Consider the following 24,593-nt stretch of genomic DNA (forward strand, 5'->3'; position numbering starts at 1 on the left):
AAAAAATGCGGGTTGTTGCTTGATTTTGTTTTGGATATATGCGTGAGTGTCTGTGAGGAAAGAAAAAAAAAAGGTTGAGTGTACTAGCTGCGTTTTTCGCAACAGTTTTTACAGGAAAAACGAGGGAAATGCTTAATACAAAAGTTGAACCAACCATCAATCGATTGCATATATAACTTATATATTTAATAATAATTATCATAATAATAATAGCTTAAATATTACAATACAGAATGCAGTTTTACAAAAATAAACAAAGGAGCAAATCAATCGGAAGTAATTGCTAAATATTTATTGGATGTGTTTTAGCGTGGAAAAAAAGTAACTGCAGGTAAAGGAAAATCTCCAATGCTTGCTACAAACATTAGTTCATCATTGTTCTTTTGTATTTTTGTTTATTTGTCCCTACTCATTTGCTTTCGGTTTAGAAAATTACAAAAATTGCATTAAAAATTTGTTTCGATTCACTTCGTTTACAATTAATAATTGGAGATATCTTTTCTTTCCATTTTCCTTTCTTTTTACTTCTTCTCTCTAGCATTTGAAGTGTTTCATACTTTAAACTATTTCGTATATATTTAAATATATATTTAGATGTATTTATAAAAAGCTTTTCTGTGTGGTTTCTTGTTGGTTTGTGTTGTTTGCATTTCGCTATTAAACTTTAAAATATTACAAAAAATGTATGCATATGTATAATTAAACAAGAGAAATATCTATATCATTTATTAAATTGCATAATTATTACGAGTTTTCTTTAGGTGTCTAAGATTGATTATATTTAATACGTTTAAGCTTTAGTGTTTGTTTTAGTTGTAACATTTTATTGTACGGGGCAACACAAAAATCGATAAATTGAAAGAAAGAACAAAAACTAAACGACAGAATTTGTAAGCTGCTGTGCTGCTTTTCATTTTTTCGGGGAAATTGATTGCCTAAATAATATATTTATGTATATTACAATGCAAGTTAACTTGGATTACGTGTTTGAGTTTTGAGTGTGGCAAATAATTTTGATATTTTCTGCTGTTCGCGTGTGTTCTGGTGTTCTCTAAGTTAATTATTTATTAACATATCGGTCTGCTCTTCATCTTTTATTCTGTGGTTGGTGTTATCCGTGTGGCCGTTGTTGTTTTCCAAGTTGTTGCTGCTGCAGTTGTTTGTTGTTCATCGTATGGTTGTCGGTTGTTGTTGTTGTTGTTGTTGTTGTTGTTCATCCTACAGCAGTTGGCAGCAATGAGAATTGGGCTTCGGCGGCTGTTTCACGTCCGTCTGACGTTGTTTTTTACGCGATGAAATATCCCTGATTAGATCATAAAATACCTAGACATGTAAAAGGGATTCATTAGTACATATTCCATTTGATACATTTTATCATTATTAATTTTTCAGGTGGTGGGGTTAAATTGTTTTTCTATAATTACAGTAATTTTGAAAAGTTTCTAAAACCAAAGAAGAAAAGACAAACAAAAGAAAAGTTTAAACAGTGTCTTAAACTTTCTTCATTCACCACAGAACAGGAAATTTCAAAACCAACAAATAAAGTCCAGAAAAAGAGAGTGAGACGGTATATATTTTAATATTAAGTGTTGTCTCCTTGGAATTTATACTTCGATTTATTTTGTAATAGCTGAGAAACTACCCGTTCTTTGTATTTTGCTTATGGTTTTCATACACCAAAAGAAAGTTTTTAAGAAATACAACCAAACCGAAATAAATTATGTGGAAAATTCAAGCATATTTCAAAAGCAAATTCAAATTTATTGAAATGCTTAAAAAAAAGTTTCAATCAATCTTGTTTTATTAAAGTGTTTGTATAAGCGTGTTTGTGTATGTACAAGTGTGTGTGTTAAGTTAATGTAGACTGGAAGGTATGTTTTAGAAAGTTCGTCAGTAAATTCAACTTGTATTTTTTAAAATAACAAGCTTCAATCTTAGTAAAACCTTAGTTTCCTTTTATTTGTTTTCATCATTGAAAAATTGTTCATATATTTAAGTATACAAAACACCACAAAAGAGCTGGGAATGGATATTCACAGAAACTAATAATCCTTAAAAAAGAATCGTTAACCAATGCTTTCAAAACGTTTAAGAAAGAATAACGTATTTCGAGCTGCGACGAAACGAATTTGAATATTATAATTTTATAATGCTTTATTTAAATGTATAAAAAGCATAAAAACCTCAGAAAAGTTATCGATTCTTAAATATAACCTCGAAATCTTATTCCTATAAATCGTTGGTTAACCAAACTACAAACCCCAAATCCCAATCGATAATTATTACTATCAATGTTTTTCCAGCGTCTATCCCGAAATCCAGTGCTAGTCTATCCAATAGATTAAAGCTTTCTTGTGTTTTTATAGAGTTAGTTGTATGTTTAGTCTTGGTAAACGAAATATGATACAAAATTATATCAATAAATCTAACAAGCGGAAATGTAGAAAATATAGTAAAATATATTTATGTAAAATCAACCAAGGTCAAGTTATTAGTAAAATAGATAGAGAAAGTGCCGAAAGCAATCAAGCTGGGGGTTAAAAGCAACAAATTAGAGTGTCTACGGGTTAAGCAGGTGTGGTCATATATTCATATAGGATACATATTTAAGATCGTATTTGATAGTGGAAGAGTTGTATGCACCTAATGCCTAAAGTAGGGTACACTTAAGTCTCCGCTTCTTGCATCTATCTTTAGCACGCCCGCTCGTGGCTTTCGAATCTTCGGTTTTTCGTGATCTTATTTCGCGCATCAAATCAAAAAATACCTGTAATTGTGGATTGGGAATTAAGTCATATACAAAGTCATCAGCATCAGAGTCAATTAGTAAACGCAAATTCAATATATAAATAATGATCTGAGATCGAACCAACATAATTACACACACACATTTTGATTTTGTTAAGATGAAGGTCTATTAGCTTTCGGTATTTATCAATACAAGTACAAAATAAAATGTAAATAAAATTTATTTGTTAAAGGCGACAACAACGTTGAAAGCAAGGAAAATTAGCCTACGACTTTTTTTTTGCAGTGCATTAATTGTGTGTTTAGCTGTGTGCGTGTGTGTGTATCTGTGTGTGGTTCGCCGTGTATGTGTGGCTGGGGAAATAAATCAATTTGCTGTACCAAGAAAACTATAAATCGGAAGTTTTCTTTGCTTTTATATTTGTTCTTTGTCTATTTTCTTGAAGATAAATAAGGATTTTAAATTAAATACTTAATACATAAGCAAAACTACAATTCTACTAATTTTCTAAATTTACGGCTCAAAAAAAGGTGAAATTCTTTATAATCATTTTTGGAAGCAATATTTAAATCCTATTACTTCACAGACATTTTCTAATATTTAAAAAGTTGAAAAGATTTTCCTGGTATTTTAATTCCCCATTACAATATAATTTATCATTAGGGTTTTCCCTTGATTGTTTGCTTCCTGATTAGATTTGTATATTTTTAAAAAGCATGCCAAAACTGCTGACATATTTTCAATGGCTTTGTTATCTGAACGCCCCCCACTTATCATTCTCATTTAAAAAAAAAACTAAGTGTTAGCCTTGAATTGAGTTTATAACTACAAGTATAAAGAACGTGAGAAGATCTTTGAACTTGGATAAGCTTTATCGTAGTCTAAAATTCTGTTTTTAACCTCCTTAAAAAATCAGATTTTCTAGGAAAGAAAATGGTTTACCTGGCAATAATTATATAGATAATTTGTTTATTCATTATTAATTCGCTAGAACCACCCTTATTTTCGCCCTTAATAATCCGAATAATTTCAGTGGATGAGTGTTGATAAGCTCTACCATTAGTAACTCAAACAACTTGATAAGAATACACTATAAAATGAGTGTTTTGCTTGAAAGAATGTTAAATATAGGTGGTACTCAGTGATGTTTTCGTTTGTATGTGAAAACAAAGAAAAAACAAATCACAGTAAATAGCCTCTGTAAGAAAACTAGTTGAACGAACAAAAAACTGGGTGCAGTTTTAAGTTGTTCGAGAGAAACCATTTAGCTTGCCAATTTCTAGAGTGTTTTCATTTGCTTCGCAGTTGAGTTGGACATTCTCCCTCCTCCGGGGTGGTAAAAATATCAACTTCCTTTCGGCAGGATCCACACACTACCACTCACCTTGTCCACATTTTCGCGGGTTTTAGCCGAGGTCTCCACATAGGGCACCGCCCATTGCTGCGCCCTCAATTGGCACTCGCTCAAAGGCACCTTGCGCTTGTCATTCAGATCGCACTTGTTGCCCACCAGCAGGAACGGTATGCTCTCGTCATTCTTGACCCGCAATATCTGCTCCCTGGAAATTTAAGAAAAATATTCGCATTAATATATTATTTACAGGTGTCAAACTACAGCATTTAAATATATGAAAAAGGAGCTAGTGATTTTATTGATGAACGTAAAACTAAAACTTGTAAAATAAGCAGGTTTCGTTTTTATTATAATTTGTATAAAATTATAAACTATTATTAATTAAACAAAAAAAAAAAATAGTTTGTAATTGTTAAATTATTTTTTTTAAGATAAAAAATTTTAATTTTTATATATGAATATATATATATTATATGTTTTTTTGGTATATATTATATGTTTTTTTGGTATATATCATTAAAATTTTTTATAGTCTATCTTGTTTTCTAAATTTTCTGCATAAAAAAAATGAAGTCACATTTCGTCAAAATAAAAAAGTTTTTAACGGCTTACATTTTTTTGAACTTATAATGAACATGAAAAAAAATTAAATGAAAAAATCCTAACACATGTAACTTTGTTTTGTGAAAGACCCCATGGTTTTGCCAATGTGAAAATGAAAACCTCATCAAAACTGATAGATAAGCTCTTATCAGGAGAAATGACTCAGTGCGTGTGTCACTACACTCGAAAGCCAGCAGGCAAACAGAGACGCGTATGTACGCATAAATATTGGAAAATAAATAATTATAGGTGGTATATGTACTTCATATATCCCAAGCCAGTTCACACCCCTTGTCACTGGCCGACGTCTAATAACAATTTTCCAGTCATATTTATCTGCCTGCAGCTATATTAAGTTGCCAAGTTTGAATAACTCAATTGGGTCGATGGAAAAGGGGGGTTTAAGTGGGAGTTATGGCAAACAACGATATGGCATATTCATAGGTAGAACTAACAGGAGTAGAGGCATGATATGGCATACTTAAGGTATTAATAAAAATAAAGAGCTATGGCTTACTTAGAGATTGGTTTATTAGCTGGAATGAACTAAGCAAACTTAGGAGTTGAATTATTAAAGGAGTGGCAAATATTTAAAAAATATTTTTGGGACTCTCATTCTAATTTGTATTCCCAAAAACAATGACTCTTAGTTCTAAAAAAAATTATATGAGTCAACTGAACAGCTCAACAGATAAAACTAAACAGGAAGTCAGAAAGTCATTAAAAAATTACTCATCAAATTAAACAAGAGTTATTTTGTAATTTATTTACAAACCCCTTTCAAACTTTAAAGCAAGGAAATGAATAGAAATTAATTACACATCCTAAAAAAATGAGAAAACAACTGAACCACTTGTGTGACTAATTAGCAGTGCGAAATAATAATAAAAACAAAAATATATGGGAAGGCAAAAAAAAGTAAGGCTCGTGTGGGTAACAAAACCGCGACACTTGTCAGCCCAAGACGAACGCAAAGCGCGAGACTCTCGAGAGACCTCAGGGAAAATGGGGAAAAATGCAGAGGGGAAAACCCAGAGAACCGCTTGACACACTCACCTGAATTCCTGGGTGGCCTGGAAGCTTTCGTCGTCTGTGATGGAGAAGACACAGAGGAAACCCTCGCCGCTGCGAAAGTAATTGTCTCTGATGGCGGCGTAATCCTCCTGGCCAGCCGTATCCAATATATCTATTTGTACTTCCTCGCCGTCCAGCACAACCTGATTGGGTAATTCATACAAAACTTATTATTTATACACATTTGAAAGCAGTTTAAAATAATTTAAGGCATTTTTTTCTTTCTTTTTTCTGAAAAGATCAGGTGGGATTTAAATACTAGGTACGGGTGCATGCAATTAAGCCCAGTGAAGTAACACCCATGGAAGTAAAAAATCCAATAACGATAAAATCTTATTTAACTAAACATGGGAGTTATTTATACATTAAGAAACTTATGGAAAACGTACTATTTCTATATCAGGAATACAAAGCTTCGAAATATATAGTTTTGATTTAACTAGATTTCTAAAACCACCTCTCTAAATTTGATGGTACGGTAAGTCAATTTTCCAGAAACATATTTAAGGATCTCGTTGAAGTTGTAAAACTTTTTCCATACCAGAAATCAGGGGATTCTTTTTTATGTTGGTCTTATTCGATTTGTATAAAGGGGTTTCCAAAAACCTTTTTCGAACCATAGAAACTTGTTATTTATATCTTAGGAACCCTAACCTTTTTCCATACCAGAAGCCCGGGAATTATCTTTTATTTCGATTTTATAAGAAATCTTATATTGGAATTCCCAAAAACCGTTTTTAAGACCGTTTTTAATAGGAACCCTCACCTGTTTTTTTTTTACACATTTATCTCTTCTAGATCTCCGGGAATTGTATATAATTTTGAGCTTGCTAGGTTTCTATATCAGGAATCCTACTTTTTATTAGAAATCTCATATTGGAATTTCCCAAAAACTCTTTTTGGATCTAAGGAACTAGTACTTTATATTAAAGGAACCCTCACCTGTTCTTATTTTTACATTAAACTATTCTAGATCTCCGGGAATTTCATATAATTTTTATATTGCTAGGTTTCTATATCAGGAATCCCACTTTTCGGATCTAAAGAAGTTATAGCTATCGTTCTTGGTGGGCTTGTATGTGCACCATTTTCTATACAAGATATCGGGGAATTCTATATTGTTTTGATCTATTAGGTATCTACATCAGGATTTCCGAAAACCACTTTTCGGATCTGAGGACCTTGTACATCGCATCCCAGGAACCCTCACCTTTTTCCTATAGCTATCGGCCTTGGTGGGCTCGTAGTCCTCGACGAACTCGTCGTACATGAACTGCAGTGTGAGGGCGGACTTTCCAACGCCGCCACTGCCCACCATGATGACCTTGTGGAGCGCCGGTCCGGCTGTCGGCTTCTTGCTCATGATGGCGGGATCTGCTCTCTCACTTGCTCGCACACTCTCTGGCTGGAAATGCGAAATAACAAAAATAAATAAATAATTAAGCAAATAAATAGGTGCTTCCTGTTTGGACAGTCGTCAGCAAATCCAAAAAGGTATAATATACGCATATTTCTTGTTGTTTTGCCATTTTTTTTTGTTTGTTTTTGGTGTGCAGTTTAGTTTGTACAAATGTATAAGGTGCGAATGGGTTTATTTAAATGGCAAGTTATGAATGGTGAACTGTAAAAGAAACCACGATCGTATTTGTGTTACCCCAAAAAAGATTGCAGCTGTCAACTTAACAGTTGGCTCACAGGTTTACTGATTGTTTTTGTCTCGGCTTTTCAGCTTTTCTCGGGGTTACGTAACAAACGATGGCAATAAGAAAAGCCGTCAATGATTCGCCATTGTACTTTTTACACTTTCAATGCTCTAGAAAAGGGTATTTTTATTTTGTATAATAAAAGTATTTTACATTTTAAATATTTAATCGATTTTTTATTTTATATGTATACAAGAAAGAAAACTTTAAGGCTGATATATTAAAATTCAAGCACTTTCCTCATTTATTTATTTCCTATGAACAAAAAGGAAATATGAAATATTCATTAAATAATTTATTTAAAAAAATATTTTCTATAAATAGGATTATTTCCCTATCAACTAACCAACAATTATAAATTCTTTCAGAGGTCAAGTCCTTTTTATTTTTAAATGAAATATTGATAAACATGATTATTACAAATTATTAATTCCTATAATGGAATAAATTAAATTTGTCTGTGAATAGCCAATCTTATTTACTACAAATACTTTAATTTTAATATTTTACTATTATCACATTTTGTATTATTTACATCTAGAGTATTTCCATCTTCGACTTGCCCATTCTCGCATTTTCTGGCTTGTTTCTTTCGCTTTGTTCGAGTCGCAAATGAAGCATAAAATGAAAAGTTCATTGAACTATTTACACATGGCGAAGCGGGACAACAACAGCAGCATATAAAGGCCAACATATAGCAGCATAATGCAGACCGGGCCAAAATGACTCTGGGGTTTTTTTTTTGTTTTTTTTTTTCGTTTCAGTTGCTGCCGTTTGCAATTAGCCTTTTGTGACCATTTATTCCCCTATGTTCCCGAAACCCCTTTGCATTCGCTCACTGCGTCATCGATTGCAATAAATTGAGGTATTGAAAAGTACGCATTGAGGGAATGGAGATATACATATTCCCTATAAATGAGGCAAAGAGAAATCGAGACGCACGTGGCCATTTGGCAGTTGGCCAATTTCCATTTAAGAGTTCAAACATTCAAGCTGATTTCCCACTGTAGACATCATTTTTTCCAGCTTAACTCGATTTTTTGAATCCCCATCTGGCTCAGGGTTGCTAAGGTATTTAAGTTACCAAAATAACCACAAAATTGGATACGCTTATAAGGCAAAAATATTAACCGCATTGAAATCATTGAAATGAAAAAGGCATTAAATAATTATCCATGGTTGTTACTTGAGATAAGTTAACTGGTTTTTAAAGGCTAAGCAAAAAATGGGTGCACGAATAAGTTATTTGGCTATTTTATTTCACACTTATTAAGTGATATTAAAAATAATTATATATGGGTAAAGACCCATTGATAACTTGAGTTTTTAAGGAGGGAGCTCTATTAAGGTATTATCTATAAATTCCTTTTATTATAGTATATTTTTTTTTAAACTAATAAACGATGATTTTGTTTTACTTACTGTTTACAAAAATTTACAGAAAATGGCAAAGCTAATTTCTAAAAGAAATACTACTTTGAAAAAGGGCATGAGTAAAAAAAAAATATACTTTTGTTTGGGTAGAACTATTTCTTGAAAATATCAAACATGTCTAGACTTTAGACAGACATTTGAAACAAGCTACACATAGTTGCCCCACAATCGTTGTGAAAAAGATTACAAATAAACTCCCCAAGTAACAAAAGGGTATTCTAAAAATAGGACAATTCCCTTTATCTTGTTTTCTTCCGTCTTTTCCATGTTTTTTTTTTTTTTGTAAGTTTTTCTTTCTAGCCTTTCAATTTGACGCGGCAACGGAAAAGTGGAAAATTGAATGGAATAGCGGGCAGGCAGCTGGTGGTGTCGAATGAATCAGGAGGCAACAAGTCAGTCAGTCAGCCAAATGAAACAACGGCGAGCAATTGTCAGTCAGTCAACCAGTTGGGCCACCACTGCGTATGAGTAATCAGCGTTAGAGCTGCACGTCAATCAATTTTGACTCGAGAGAGCGCAAATAAAAGGCTAAAAATTGGATGGAGGAAAATAATAACAATAAAAGAAAAAAACTTCCCACACCCAGTTTGAGTCAATTGAATTGTCAAGGGGGATTGTTGGCCAATTGCTAACAGAAACACCTGGGAATAGCGGCGGCAAACTTGTTAAATTGCATATTACTCATACGCAACGCTGTGCGAGCTTGACAACACAAAAATACGGGAAAAACCTGGTGAATCAAAAATGCGTGGAGTGTATGCACTTTTAAGTACCTCTTGCGAAGAATTTAGTTATTACTTTATTATATGGATTGCTTACCAATCGAAAAAATAATATTTTTCTTTTTTAACCATTTATAAAATATTTGTAAATTGTTTTGATTGCTAAAAAAAATATTTTTAGATGTTTTCAAAGTACTTTCGGTAAAATTCCCTAACTTTTACAAGAAACTTTAAAAATGCATAAGACTATTTAAGGAGCACATAAAATGATCACAATTTTAAAAAGAAAATAATGGTATAAGGCTTTAAAGAAATTATTATTTTTATTTCTTAAGAATTTTAGACAAGAAAATAATACTTTCGAACTTCTTTTCCCCCAAATTCCTTTGGCAACATTTTATTTTGTAATATTTCATTTGCAACATTTTCAATGGGGGCAAAATTCCTCAACTTTAACAGCAAACTTTAAAAACGCATGAAATTATTTATGGAGCTCATAAAATGATCATAATAAAAATTCCAAAAAAAATCGTTTTACGATCTTGAAGACCACACTTTTCCGCATATGCACTTTTTCTAAAATTAACATTATGGCCAAAATTATATGGTCCCAAAAGCGGAATGTGCATTCCAAATTAATTTATTGCTAAGCGAAAGAAAAAATAGGAAAATTGCACAAATACAACTAGGAATTTGCCATTTCCAATTGAAATATCGCCGTTCGATTTAAGCTCAAGTTTTTTTTTTGCAATAAAAAAACGTTGACTTGGAAGTTAACCGTCGAGTTAGACAAGATATGGCTCCCATGGCAAATGGTTACCGGTTATGAACAGCACTTGAAGAACCCGAAGTTATCACTTGAAGTGGAACCGCTAAAAGCTAAAGACAACATCCAATCATTTCTTAATAATTTCCCCTAACTTGATCAATTTTAGTTACATATTTGTTATTCTGGAAATACGACTTCGTGCATTTGAAATTAGGAATCTAATTCTTTGATTTCTTTGGAAAACAATAATTTAAATAGTTGGTGGTTCTTCTGATTAGATTATTTGCCAATTGGGAATTCAGCTGGTGAAAATATATATTTTTACGTAAACCAAAACTCGTAAAAACCAATTTAATTGTTATAATAAAAAAGCCAAACAAAGCACAAATGAATTTTTAGTTTTTAATGGCTGGCATTAAAAAAGAATTTCCTCTAATTAAAAGGCTGGCAAAAAATAGAACGGGTTGCAAAATAAAAGTACACAGATATACGTACATATTGAGAAATAAAAATCCAAACATTTTGTGTTTGGTTCCTGCGATTTGCGGAAATTTCATTTGTTACCTATTGGTGAAAATAACACAGCCAAAAAGTCGTTTCACCTGTCATGACGTCATTCCGTAGTTGTTTACCCTAGTACCACCCACCCCACCCCAGCAAAATCCACCCAGTTTTGTCCATAAATTAGCCAAAGTTCTTGTTAGTACTTTAAACAAAAACGGAATTTCGTTTCCTCTATTTGGTGTGTGTCAACATTAACTGCTCTTTCATGTTGATCAAATATTAATTATTAGACTCCTGCATTCTGATTATTGACTGAGTCTTCAACAAACCATTTTGTATCTAATGAACATTGGCAAAAGTCTTTGGTTTAAATAAAGGTAAAATTGATTTCATAGATTTTATAAAGACTTAGTAAATATTAAACATCAAACATTATATATTCCTAATAATAATGAATAAATATGGACCTTCAAAGATTTTTTAAAAAATTCTTAAACGCTTTTTACGTTTCTTTGAAGCTCATTTATCATTGTCAAATATTTGTATTTCAAACACACATTTTTTAAACGTTTGTACATATGTTAATTGAGCTTTATGTTTGTGAAATTTAAATGCTTTGTAGATTTTGTTTGAAAATATAATATAATACATTATTATGTTAATGTTAATTTTAATTAAAACAATTACTTTGTGTTTATTTTTTCCTAATTTTCCCATTATAGGTACCTCAAAACATTTAACTTTATAAACACATTTTGTTTAATTTTTTGGGAGTATTTGGAATCCTATTTATGGGATATATGTTGAAGCATTTATTAAGTTACTTTATCATCTATTTTTTCAAAAGAAAGCTTAAAATATTTACTGAGGTCGGCATTAATCTTTTAGACATCAAAGGCTAAAGACTTTTTTGGATCTAAAATTTCCTTTCACCTTTTTCTCGCTCGAACGATCCCGCAAACTATAGTACTTTCATCGGCAACAATGTTTGCGCTTTTCCCCTAAAACATATAAACTACCTTTCGCGATTTTATTCACTTCGAGTGAACTTTTCGCCTGAGCCAATTATTTAGTATGAATAATCGAACCGTTTGGCCGATATTTATTTGGTCCCAAGTGATTTTGAACAGACCGTAGAAATCGGCGATCGAGAGAATTTATGAAGTTTTTCACAATCAGCAATTTCTCTGCACATTTTCTGCGATACGTTCATATGTATACTTTTAAATCTCCCGGCTCCGTTGGGCGTCCGATTTGTTTATTACTCATATCATGGTTTCGCTTATTTTCCCATTCGATTTCGATTTGATTTTTCCATTGTTTTTTTTTTTTCTCGGCTTTTCCGTTTATCCCCCCTTTTTATTTAGTTTTTTTTTTTGGTGGTGGGTTGCCGATGACGTCAGTTTTTAGCGTCTTCTCCTTTTCAAGTTTAGTTTTTTGTGCCTTTCCATGGTCTTCAGCCACGGTTGCTTTTATTTTTATTAGTACAGAGAGCTCTATGAATAATGAACTGTTTAAAATTTTTAAACTTTAAAAGAATTGGTTTCTCTAGAGGATTTCATTTAAATGTAGGGTAGAAAACGTATGTACTTTATGAAGATTCCTACCTATATCGTCAGTTTTCGTTGTTGAATTATCATTATTATCTTAATGGTATTGCAATAGATCATGAAGTTAAAACAAATATATAACCAAAGATATTACTACCGATATTTCCTACAGCTCAACATAATCTTTGGTATTAATAATGCTAAAAAAAAAAGGGATCACATGGTTGCTATTTTAGAATTATCGATAAAAAGTGTATATTATAAAAAATGTATTACAAGTTATCGATGTTTATTTAAAATAGAAAATGATTTTTTTAGGAAGTCTTTAAATTTAAATTTTAAAAAAATAAATAATCGAAAGTCTATCGGAATCATTTCTGTTTCCTATTATCGACCGTTTACTGTAGTTTTTTCGTCTTTTTGTGGGTGGTTATCCAAGCGTGATGTGTGGCATGTGCAACTCGAAGAGTTTAGTTTAATGCTTAATGTGCACGAAAGTCTACGAGTTTACCGCTATTACCAGTTCCCACAAAACGGGCCTCTTGGGCCTTCTTTGCTCTCTCCCCTCATCTCTTTTGTCACCCTCTTCGTGTTTCTGGCCTTTGGCATTGCCTTAATTTCCTTTGGCTCTTTGTGTTGGCATTATACCATTAGTGGGGAGGTTGCTCTAACGACACCTTAAAGGGGTATATGCTTGTGATATGTATATCAGGTGAGTGAGTTGGGGTCTCAAAGGTTATTCTAGTATTCTCCAAATCTAATGTAAAATTTAAAAATTCTTAATGGTGATTTTTGCGATCTTTTTAATTATGTTTATATAATTTTCTATCCGAATACCAAGAAATACTGTCATGATTTGTATTTCCTAACTTCCTATCTTGTATTCATATTTTTTATAATATTTCAGATATTCTACGAGTTCTTCCTACCTATTTAAAAAATATTTTTTTTCCCTGGAACATTTATTATAATGTTGGGTATTATTCGGGTATATACATAACCCCATTTAGTATATGTTCAGCTAACAGTTTTCGCATTTTTCTTAACTTCCTATCTTGCATTATATATTGTATAATATTTTAGATGTACTATGAGTTCTTTCTACCAATTTAATCTTTTATTTTTTAATTTTTGTAGTTCCTGGAACTTCTATTAATCTTTTGGGTAATACTCAGGTCTATATCTTCATTTACTATATTTTTAGCTAACAGTTTTCCCATCATTCCAATGCGTGTTGCGTGTGCTTCGTGAAATTCGTGTCAGAGTTTGCCATGTTTGCTTTGCTATATCTTTTTTTCTTTGTTTTGCTATTTCCATTTCAAGCCTAACTGTTAAATTAATGAATTTATATTTAGCGGATTTTAGTTTACTTTAGGCCTTGTTGGCGTTGTTATGGTGTTATTGTTGTTGGTTGACTGCCCCCATGTTGTTGTGATTTGTTGGCTATAACCTTGGAGGCCGATTTTGTGGTTAACAAAGTTACAGTTAATGCAGAGAAACAAAATCAGTCGATCATAAATTTTTTTTATTTTGCAAAAATACTACTACTTTATTTTAAATTCATTCAAACTACTACTCAATTTTTAGCATATTTTTATACCTTTCATTAAAAAATAAAAAATAATTTTCACAATTTTTTCTAAGTGAACGAATAGGGGGGAAACGAGCCGTATTTATAGACCGCAGAAAATGTTTATAAGACTATCCTATAAGTTTATGGTAATTACTGGAACGATTTTATAGCAAAAATTCCTTTGCCTCGAAATCAAAAAACAAGAAAAAGAAAATCCAACTAACCAAAGATAAACGAAATACCGGGCGTAATTGAGCAATTGAAATGCTAAAATCCCTTTCAAATGCCACGCCCCCTTATTTTCTGGCTGCTATTTGACTGGGTTTAATTTTCTGCCAAGTTTTTGCCCCCCTTTCCACGCCATTTTCCCCCTTTTTCGTTTATTTTGCTGCGCCATTTGCAGAATTTACAAGTGCAGCCGATTTCTCGTCGCCGCTTTTCTTTTTTATTTTAATTTATTTGCACTCTTTTTTGTTTTATTGCATTCTCCAAAGTGAAGAGGCGTGATTTTGTAAAACTTCCGCACAAGATTAAGTTCAATAAACTGCCATAAGGGGGGGGAAAAAGATAAAAGATGCACGCATAATATTCTCTTTTTATGCTTCGTTTTTTTTTAACTTGTCATCACAACTTTGTTGACTTTGTGTGGGAATTTTGCATTTTAATCTCTTTTTTATTCTATTTTTTTTTTGTACATCATTAAATGCAGGTCTGAGTACTCAAGAGAAGTGGGAAAGAAATGGGTGACATGGTAAGAAAGAGTACAGAGTGCATTAATCAAGCAGCAAAGAAATCTCTATAAGTAAACTTTTCTTATTTCATTGAGGAGATGGCTATTCCCCCGTTCGATCAGTTCAATGCACTTGTGCGATTAACGCATACTACACTGAATAACAAAATTCGTTAAATGTAACAAACTTATCGTTTTTATCGATATTCCGCTATAGCAATCGATAAATAGTTCTATATTTCTACAATTCACATATTTAATCGTATTTAGTTATAATTCCTCATCACAGTTGGATAACTGGAGTCCTTTTTTTGACTTCATCTATCTATATTTTATTTTATCGATATTACATTGGCAAAAACTCTTCAAAACTTTGACAAATTTTAATAAATAAAAACTTCAAAATGGAGACAATATCAGAACAAAACAAAAAGACATTAAATCAACTACGAAAATAACTCTCTTGGGAATGCTATTTTTTCCAGCTGAGTCACTATTTTTGTGACTTATTTGAATTTGCATTTAGTCAACGATTTCGACGCCGCTGCGCAGTCGCGTGCAACGCTTTCAATGTCAAGTTTAAAATAGCTACCCACAGAGAGAAATCACTTTTAAAATACCACAAAAAATCAGAGCATAATTTTTTCAAAAATTGTGAAGTGAATAATACTTTAAAGTTCTTATCTTTCTTTTACTAAGAATGATACATAAAAATTATTTTTTAAAAGAATTAAAAATAAATTTCTTTTAGCCTACCATTTAAATAACTATTAATTAAGATTCTGGTAATAAAAATAAACTTTCCCAAATAATATAACAATTATTGATAAGAGTGTAATGCTTCTTAATCATTCTCCCAGCGTAATGTTTGTTTTTAATTGTCTCTGCGACCCTGTCGCTTTGAACTATTGTTCATTTCTGCCGACCCCTCCGCGAAATCGGCAAGTATCTTTTTTTAAGCTGAGAAAGTGTTGGGGAACTTGTTCATTAGCTGTACAACTTTTTTTACAACTTTCTTTGCACACGTTGAGGTAAACTTGTCAAGCGAAATGCGTGGCCCAGAGCCATTTACAAAGCGTTTTATTTGGACGAGCAAGTTTGATCTGCTTTTGGAGATAGAGATAGATACATATAACCCATACAAAAAATAAAAAATAAACTCAATTCACACCGGAGTGGTAAAAGAAAAACAGGTACATATACGAACAATGCGTGGGAAGTGTTTTCTGAAGCGAGGAGAGCATAATTAAAACCTAGGCATAGTCAGCTGTGATAAAAGATCTTCAAATGCGATAGAGCAACAACAAAAGCCATGGAGAAACACTTGAGAACCTGAGCGCAAAACAAAATAAAACCTGTATAAGGCCTGTATATAGCTGGAGAACTTTGGAGATGTTGATACGATGATGTAACAACTAAAGTGGGCAAACATATAAATGATTACGCGAATTTGATGAGTATCGAAAATCAACAACTGAACAATCTATACATTTTAAATTCTTTAAGAACGAGAATTGTACTTTGATCTACAATTTGTACAATTAATCAATTAGAGATTTATAAAGTCATTAATTTAAAACCAATCTGATAATCGAAGCCATTAAGGCACATTTGACAGCCAAATGCGGTCATCACATAAAAGCTCCGTAAATCAGAAATGTTCATCAAAATGAACTCTTCACTTTGGCAAATCACATTATGGACCTTTGCTTTGGTTCCTCCCAAAGCAATTTAAGTGTACATGCATTAGGCCAACATCAACAGACGTATAAAACAAACTTTTATGTGGCCATAATAGAGTCTTGGCCAAGAAAAAGAACCAATTTCTCTGATTTGTCTCCCTTGACGAACTCCCATTAGAAGTGAAATTAGAGCAAATCACAGCTTGATGGCTATAAATTAGGCTAAGTTGCCGAGTTGCGCTATCTTCTGCCTTTGGGCCAAGTTAGCAAATGTCGGAGATGTCGACGAACAAAAGATGAGAAAAATATATAGAAACTGTGTCACTGCGAGAGATCGTGAAGATCATGAGTCAGTGCGGTGTTTTTTTTTTTTACTCCTCTGTTGCTAATCTATTCTCACCTGCCATAGAACTGTATTAGAAAAAGGTCAAAGGCAATTAAAAAACAAAGGTCAACATGAGTTCAAGTTAATGTTCTGGGATATTAAAATAAGAAATTATGTTTGTTTTAATTTTATTTAACTCCATATACAGTTTTAATAACAAATGGATTTCTAGGAATATCAATAAACAAACAAACAGTTAATGTAGCTCATTTTTATAGCCCTTCCGCCATGGAAACTTATAGTAATAAATTAACTTATTACAAACAAAATTATGTAAATATATACATTTATTGCTGACAAATAAATGGTTTTGTTTAAAATAAATCCAGGATTTCTAAAAATTCCGAAAAATCTAAGTATGTTCTTAGAGTAGAGTTCCTCTATCTTATAACACCCCTCTAAAATATACTTTATATTTAACATATGTAAATTTGTAAAATTTCCTACGACTGAAAAGAAAAAATCAATAACACCCCAAATCCCACTTCCCCAACCATATGTCAACCGTTCGATGGTTCAGTTTTGGAGGAACTCAGAACGCATTTTTTCGCATAATTCTCTTTTTTTCCCTCGTTCGCTTTTCGGTTTTATTGCTGAAAGCTTTTGACGCCCCTTGGTAACCAAACAAACAAATAATAATTAGCAAACGTCGGGTGAAAAGGGGAAAAATACGGTGTATATGTGACACACATCAGAAAAAACAAGTTGTTTGGGTATCATCAAGGAGTGAGTCAGAAAAAAAGTATTAAATTAAAACCAGGAGGCACACAAATTGATCTTGAACTTGAGCTTAATTAAAAACTGTAAAACATGAATTCAAACAATTTTTCTGTGTCACGTTTCCAGTTTTCATTTTTGTACATTATTTTTTGCAGCTCTTTTAACGTGATGATAAAAAAAAGACGGAATATGAAGATGCCGATAATGTTAAAGCGGCTTTGCGATTACGGTCATGATGATCTAACGCTAATGTCAAAGTGGTTCCGCCGATTAGCAACAGAATCCAAAAATTGGCACGTTCGTCGAGATCAAGAAAAATGGGATGGGGAAAGAATAGTGGAAAACGGGTCATTGTGAGATAAACAAAAAATTGTATCCGAAAAAACCCCAAAGCGAATGCCATAAAAAACGATCTCACGAAATAACTGAGATTAAAACAAGACTGTTTCTAGGAATTTTCGTGAATTTTAAGTGACAAAAATACCACCAAAGGTTCTTGGAAGCGCAAAGAAAAAATACAACTCGTGATAAAAAAATATTCTTAACCATATTTTAGAATTTTAGAATAAAAAATATTCTTATAAAATGAAGTATAGTTCCAACGATATTGTAGTCGATGCTTGTGAAGTGATTACAAGATGGGGATGTCTTGCTAGAACTAGACTCCCAGGATTAAGTAGATTGAGAACCTTTCCAGGCATGTACATACATACTTATTAAAGTTTTTTTAATTGCCTTTGCAGTTAAAAGAATGACGAGTTTAAGATTTTTATAAAATAAAGAAAATAAAGTATTCAAAAACAATAGATAATATTTCGAATACTTGTATAAAAACAACGGAGTTTCCCTTGATTTGAAAAATTGATTTCCCTTTAAATTTGCTATTAATTTGGGCTTATACTGTGCGTGCAATAAAAATACGATTTTTTCAAAGGCCTTTTAAAAACTAAAAAAAATTGTTTGTTAAAAATTTGACCGTCCTGGCTAAAAAAACAATTTATCATTACACAAAAATACCAGATTGTTTTTCATCTGATTTAATAATTTAAGTAATCATCGCAAAAATACCCCAAAGTGGAGAAAAAACATGAAGCGGGTGAAACGACCTAAAAAAACAGCAATTATAACCAACAATAATTATCTCTACATTTTGAAATATGGAAATATAATTAAAAATAGCACATTTGCCCATTATTTAATTTAGGGGGTAATACTTGAACCACAAAAAATATAGATTATGGAGTTTTTTTTAAATATGTAGGATTAATTTTAAGCCAATTCTGATTTTAAAATTTGTAAAAATGGTAAGAGTTTAAAAAAATGTACTTTTTTGTGTGAAAAATCAGTTTTTGGTTTAAAAAAATACAAATTTAAACAAAATAAAAATTGTTTCCTTGAGACCCTAACTTTAAGAACCTTTTTAAAAATATAAACCAAAATAGATTGCATGGAAAAATACCACGTTTGCCCATTATTTAATTTAATAACTGCAGTATTTTTGGCGAAAATACCGCAAGGTACGGTAAACAATCCCAGAAGGGAACGGTAAAGGAGGTTGAATTGGAAAGGGGCGGTGGGGGCGATGGGGCGTGTGTGTATGGCACTTGTGTGTGTATGAGTCAACGCGCAAAATGCGGGCGGCGACGGCGACGCCGACTGCACCTTGCACACCCCGCAAAAAGAGAGGGCGATAAAGCAGGGGCGAGGTTGCGGAGCAGGAAGGGAGAGGGAGCGAAAGAGAATAAGGTCAAGCGGGGTGCGGCAACAAATATTTCCGCTGATAGCCGTTGATAAAAGGCTCTCTCTCTTCCCTTTCTCTCCCGCTTCCTCTTCTCTATTCCCTTTATTTTCGCTGAATGAAGCACGCACACAAACAAAAGGCAAATGCCTTTTATTTAGTTTACATTTAAATATTTAACAAGGCAACAAAAAAAAACGCTGAGAGAAATTTCACTTTTGGGCTTGGTTTTTTTCGCCTTTTGCTTCGCACACAACCACAAACACACACACACTTTCTTTGACGTCGACTGCGACGGTGGCAGCGGCGCCTTTTGGCGGCTTTTACAAATGTTGTTTATAAAACAAAAACCTAATATTCCTTTCTAGCTATCAATCAATTTTCGTTCGTGTGTGGGGAAAAAGAAAGTATTTTTCGGCATGGCAAAAAAAAAAACGGTATCAACAAGAACAACATACGAAATATGCGTAATCACTTTATTTTGCTGTAGTTGTAAATGCTTCTGCTTCTCTTTTCTCCTTTTTGCGTACTTCGTTTTCCTTTTTTTTTTTGTGTTTTGCGTGTCCGCTTTGGTCTGCCGCTCCGTTTTTTTGTTGCACTTGATGCACTGAACAAAAAAGTTGGGGACGCGATAAAGATAAGTGGAGCCTGCAGGAACAGGATCGGATCACAACAATAAATTGGCTGCTTTTCGGTTTCTCTTTTCCGCCGCACGCCGCAAATAAAAAAACCGATGGTTTTGCTTGTAAGTGTGAAACTAGATAGAGGTGGCAAAGGGCCGATGGAACCATCAATGAGTCGATGTTTCTGAGACTTTCGGAAATATCGATATTCCATGGTGACTATCGGCGATATCACATCACTAAATGTTAAACTCCAGCGTGTTAACAGAGATGTAAAATTACAACGATTAATCTTTACATTTCTGTTAGCTTTCGATATACTACTGTTTTTCAATTTTTTGATCATAGATCTTCAAAGATATTTCTTACAAAATGAATATAATTATTAATATTAAATTACAAATACAGTGTTCTGTGGCTGCTTTTTTACTTTAACATGAAACCGGTTTACTATCGAAAAGGGGTTTTAACGCCTCCTGATATCGAGTATAACTATCGGTATCGATATATTCATATATCGATTTTGTAGGACAGATGGCGATAACACGCAAACTATCGATAAGTCAAATGGAAGGTGTCTCCGCTAAGTCGGGAGTGTGTATCAGCTATGACCGGAAGGTGTCTCGGCTAGTTTCAACAACAAATATATAGTGATGGGCAAACTTCGATATATGCCAATCGATATCATCAAAATTATGGGAATATATTTATCAGGAGGGTGTCTTTGCTAAGTAGGGATGGTGAACTCGCTAGAGTCTGAGGCTAACCGGGTAACAGTGGAGCTTGCACTCGCTAACTAACAAGTGACTTAAAACCGCGACATTAACAGGCACAATTGTGCATGTTAAGCGCACTTATCGGCCCGCCAGATGGCCTCTTCCATACCGATATTCAGTATTTTTTTATAATAAATTACAGTATATTTTTAGCCCATTTCTGCGTGTGTGCGTTCGTGTGAATATTGTGAATATTTTTTTACTGTGACAAAATAGACGAAAATCGGCTGTGGAAAACCGAAGTAAACACATTTAGGGATAATGGCGATTGGCCCTTAACCCTTGAGTGCCGTGCCGGCAGTGCCACGCCACAAAAATTCCAATCCGCATCCAATTCAAAGCAGCGAAGAAACAACAAAAACCCCTAAGTTTAAGTCTTTAACTTTAAAGTTTACGACAATCCGATCCGATCGGAAGCGGAAGCTATATGCTGGCTATGCAACATGGTATGGTAAATCCCTTTCGTTGCTGTAAATGCAGTGTTCATGGCGGAAAAGCCGTAGAAATCGCACAATTCCCGAATTTGCAAACTTAACCTCGCAGCGTTGTGTGCAAAAACGAAAAGAAAAAAAAAGGCAAAGCAAATGCAAAGAAAACGTAAAGCGAAGCGGGTGCGAGCGAGATAGCGATACTTGAGTGAATAAAGTCTCGTATTGTTATTGTTGTTGTAGTGACTTTTATTTTATCTCAGCCGGCGCTTTTATTCTCGCTCACACACACACACAGACTCGGTAAAGATCTTTTATTCGAATAAAAGTAAATGCAAATAAATACACTCTCAAAAACAAAAACACAAGCAGCAAATAGATACCGGTAAAAAATCAAAATCAAATAAATGTACGTATGTGTGTGTGTTTTTAGGGGCAGCTACACATGTAGATATTGTTATTTCCTCGCATCTTTTATTTCTATAAATGATTAAAATGCATAATGCATAGAAATACTTCCTAAAGTAAAAAGAAAAACAAATATAAGTTTATCTGAGAAGACTTAAAAAACTGGAAAATAACCAACGCAACAACAAATGGCATAAGAAGAAGATGGAGAAGATTCGGACAAAAACCAATTGGGATTTGAGATCGGAAAATTAACCCTTAGACAGGGCAGACTATTTTTGTAAAAAATAAAAGTTTGAATTAATTAAACATTTTTCAGTTCCAAAAACACCAAATTTGGCTAGTTCATATTATAATTATATTTAAATTAATAGATTTACCCTTAGACACGCTATTTTGTTTGATAAAATATTTCGATTTAACAATTAAGTATCGAAAAAATCGTAAATATCTAAAGAAATCGATATCTTTTTCATTTCATTTTTTTTTTTAAACATCTATAATTTTATTTGATCTAAACGATATAATATAAAGTTTTCGTTATGTAAACCATTTTTTATCGGGAAAGTTTTTTTTTTTTATTAAAAAACGTTCCCTTTACCTTTTAATCTTTGAACACACAAATATGTATTAAAACGTTTTACTGTAGGACAATTGTTAATATATTTTTGCTCATTTTTGTTTGGTGCTTTATACATATGTACATATTAAACCCAAATGTTGTTGATAAGAGGAAATGTCTTTCGATAAGAAGCTTAATATAAGCCAAGCAGTGAGCGTCATAAATATATGGCATATTAACGATTTTAAATTGTCATTTTTTTCCAGATGAATTCGCTGTTTTATTGCCATGGCTCTGACAAATCTTGTCGCATTTATTGCCGACATTTGCAATCGATCATAAAAGCACCAATAAAATGTTAAATTAGTAAAAACAATCAAAGACCAAACAAAATCTCAGAAAAAACTATCATATCTGAATAAATAAACAAAATACACATCGGAAAAATAATAATCATTTAGCGATGGATCAATTTCAAACTTCGCTGAATCCAAGAAAACAGGAGCTTTTGGAGGCTCGATTTATTGGAGTGAGGGTAAGTGAATTGAACTGATATGTGAGATTCTTTATTATCATAATCAACTCTACAAACGGAAAATATCTTTATATTTTTCACACCTTTATATTTGATTTAGAAATTATATTTTTAAGAAAGTAAAAATGTATATACTTTATTTTCTCACAGTGCTTAGCTTGTTTAAAATTTTTTTTCATAAAGTACTTCGATTCTTTGAATCGTATTTACTATTTTTGATGATCTTTGGGTTTTAAGACCTTTACAAATTAATTATTATTCGGCCTTTCTGAGTTTAAAGGTACTTAACAAGTATGGCATCATTTTCTCGCTGTGTACGGCCTCGCATAGATCGCGGCGATTGGCTGTCAATGGGCTGGCCCCTGGGGCCATTGAAGGGTTAATGGCAAACGGTTATTGCACTTTGGAACTTTTGTTGTTTCGTCGAGATGCACATGCAGATGCAGTTGTTGTTGCTGTAGATGCTTTTCCGAAGTTTTCTCCCCTTGATGTTTTCTTCTTTTTTTTTGCACTTCTTTCTTGGCTTTGTGCTGTTTTGTTGAAGCGCAAGAAAAGGTATGAAAATGTGGAAAAAGCGAAAATAAATTAGCATTGGCAAAAGGGAGAACGAGAAAAGTGAGGGAAATTGGGAGGAAAATGGGAAAAATTGTGGGGATAATGCGAAGATGAGGCTGTGTGTGTGTGCGTGTAGATGTATGTATGAATGTATATGGGAGTGTAAGTGGGAGGGAGTACTCATTTCCCAATTCCCGTCCCCCATTTTCCACCCACTTCTGAGCTGCTCTTTGATGGTGAACACACAAAAAAAAATTGTATGCGCATTTTATTTACAATTTAAAATAAAGTCACTATTATGAATGTATCTTTTATTAAAATCCTAATAACAAGAAAAACAAACAAAATTATTTGATGGATATTTAAGTTTAAACTCAATTTTAAAAAATGTTTGTAACATTTGAATTTGACTTTAGAAAGTAATTTAAATAGATTTAAAATAAGGATTCAAGAATTATCCTCTAAACAAATAAAAAGAATAAAAAATTTCCAAATATTTTTTAATCTGATCTAAAACTTAAATAGACCAAAGGTGTTTAAACGTAAAAGATTACCATTTCTTTTTTGGCAAGTGTAAGACTTAATCACATCACTACCACAAACACACACATGGCCCTCATCTTGTTTTTGTTGTTGTTGTCAACATCTCGTCACACCCACACACACACTGAAATACAGTCAATACATAAATGCACGGGACTCGCTGTACATAAAAGTACATAAAGACAGGGACCACACACACATACATAGGCATATTTGCACCACCCACCTGAAAATCCCCCAAAATGCCTATACACCGCCCACTTTCCCCGCCCCATTTTTGGTCTATTTGGTTTTTTTTTTTGGGTGGGTGGCTCTGCGGATTTTCTTTTTGCATTTTGCCACGTTCCCCTCTTTTCGTGTGTAAAGGAATAAAAGCACAAATAAAAGAACAGCTAATAACGGCAATCGAAAAGGGGAAGATCGAAATGTTTACTAAAATTAACCAAAAAATAATTTATAATTTAAATGAATATAAAATATTATTTTCCTTTTTATTTATGGTTATGTACAAAAGCTCTTATAATAAAATAAGTTTGCATTGCTATTCTGCTGGCCGCGGCTGTAAGGCAATGTAAACGAATATTAGGATAGAAAATCAGCTGCTTTGGTTTTAGAATTTTAAAATCTCATAACATAACAGGATAACGATAACGATAACAGGGGGAAAACAGAAAGCGAAAATAACAGCGTGCAGTGCGCTTCCGCATGTTGTTAACATTAACAGTGACGTTTCGCCGGCTGTCTCTCTCGCTCTTTTTTTTTTTTGCCACTTTGCTTTTCCCCCCTATCTTTCTCTTTCTTTTAATGTGGTCGTAGGTCGGGCGCTGTTCGCTCTGCCGACGTCGACTGCACTGCTCAGGTTTTTTTTAATTC

At 32.9% G+C, this 24,593-nt stretch overlaps 2 protein-coding genes across 3 annotated transcripts in view; one reads left to right on the top strand and one right to left on the bottom strand.

Annotated features, from left to right (window-relative positions):
* Positions 1–277: 277 nt before the first annotated feature.
* On the bottom strand, positions 278–20,051 carry LOC119557942 (ras-related protein Ral-a). Of its 2 annotated transcripts, XM_037870960.1 has the most exons (6): positions 19,821–20,051; positions 6,991–7,185; positions 5,763–5,923; positions 4,134–4,308; positions 2,644–2,767; positions 278–1,323 (listed from the first exon to the last, which is right to left on the bottom strand). In XM_037870960.1, exons 2-5 carry the CDS (start codon positions 7,141–7,143, stop codon positions 2,651–2,653), a joined length of 606 nt encoding a protein of 201 aa, XP_037726888.1. In that variant the 5' UTR covers positions 7,144–7,185; positions 19,821–20,051; the 3' UTR covers positions 278–1,323; positions 2,644–2,650. The 2 variants fall into 2 exon arrangements, with proteins under 2 accessions (XP_037726888.1, XP_037726889.1); XM_037870961.1 differs by lacking the exon at positions 2,644–2,767 and having other exon boundaries at positions 19,821–20,050.
* Positions 20,052–20,861: 810 nt separating this feature from the next.
* Positions 20,862–24,593, top strand: part of LOC119556679 (putative uncharacterized protein DDB_G0271606) — an 80,387-nt gene continuing 76,655 nt past the window's right edge. The window contains exons 1-2 of the mRNA XM_037869046.1: positions 20,862–21,135; positions 22,354–22,622. Of these exons, the coding sequence (XP_037724974.1) occupies positions 22,551–22,622 (72 nt within the window). The 5' untranslated portion in view covers positions 20,862–21,135; positions 22,354–22,550. The remainder of the gene's footprint in view (positions 21,136–22,353; positions 22,623–24,593) is intronic.

This window comes from Drosophila subpulchrella, chromosome X (genome assembly GCF_014743375.2).
Source record: "Drosophila subpulchrella strain 33 F10 #4 breed RU33 chromosome X, RU_Dsub_v1.1 Primary Assembly, whole genome shotgun sequence".
In the NCBI taxonomy this organism is placed as follows: Eukaryota; Metazoa; Arthropoda; class Insecta; order Diptera; family Drosophilidae; genus Drosophila; species Drosophila subpulchrella.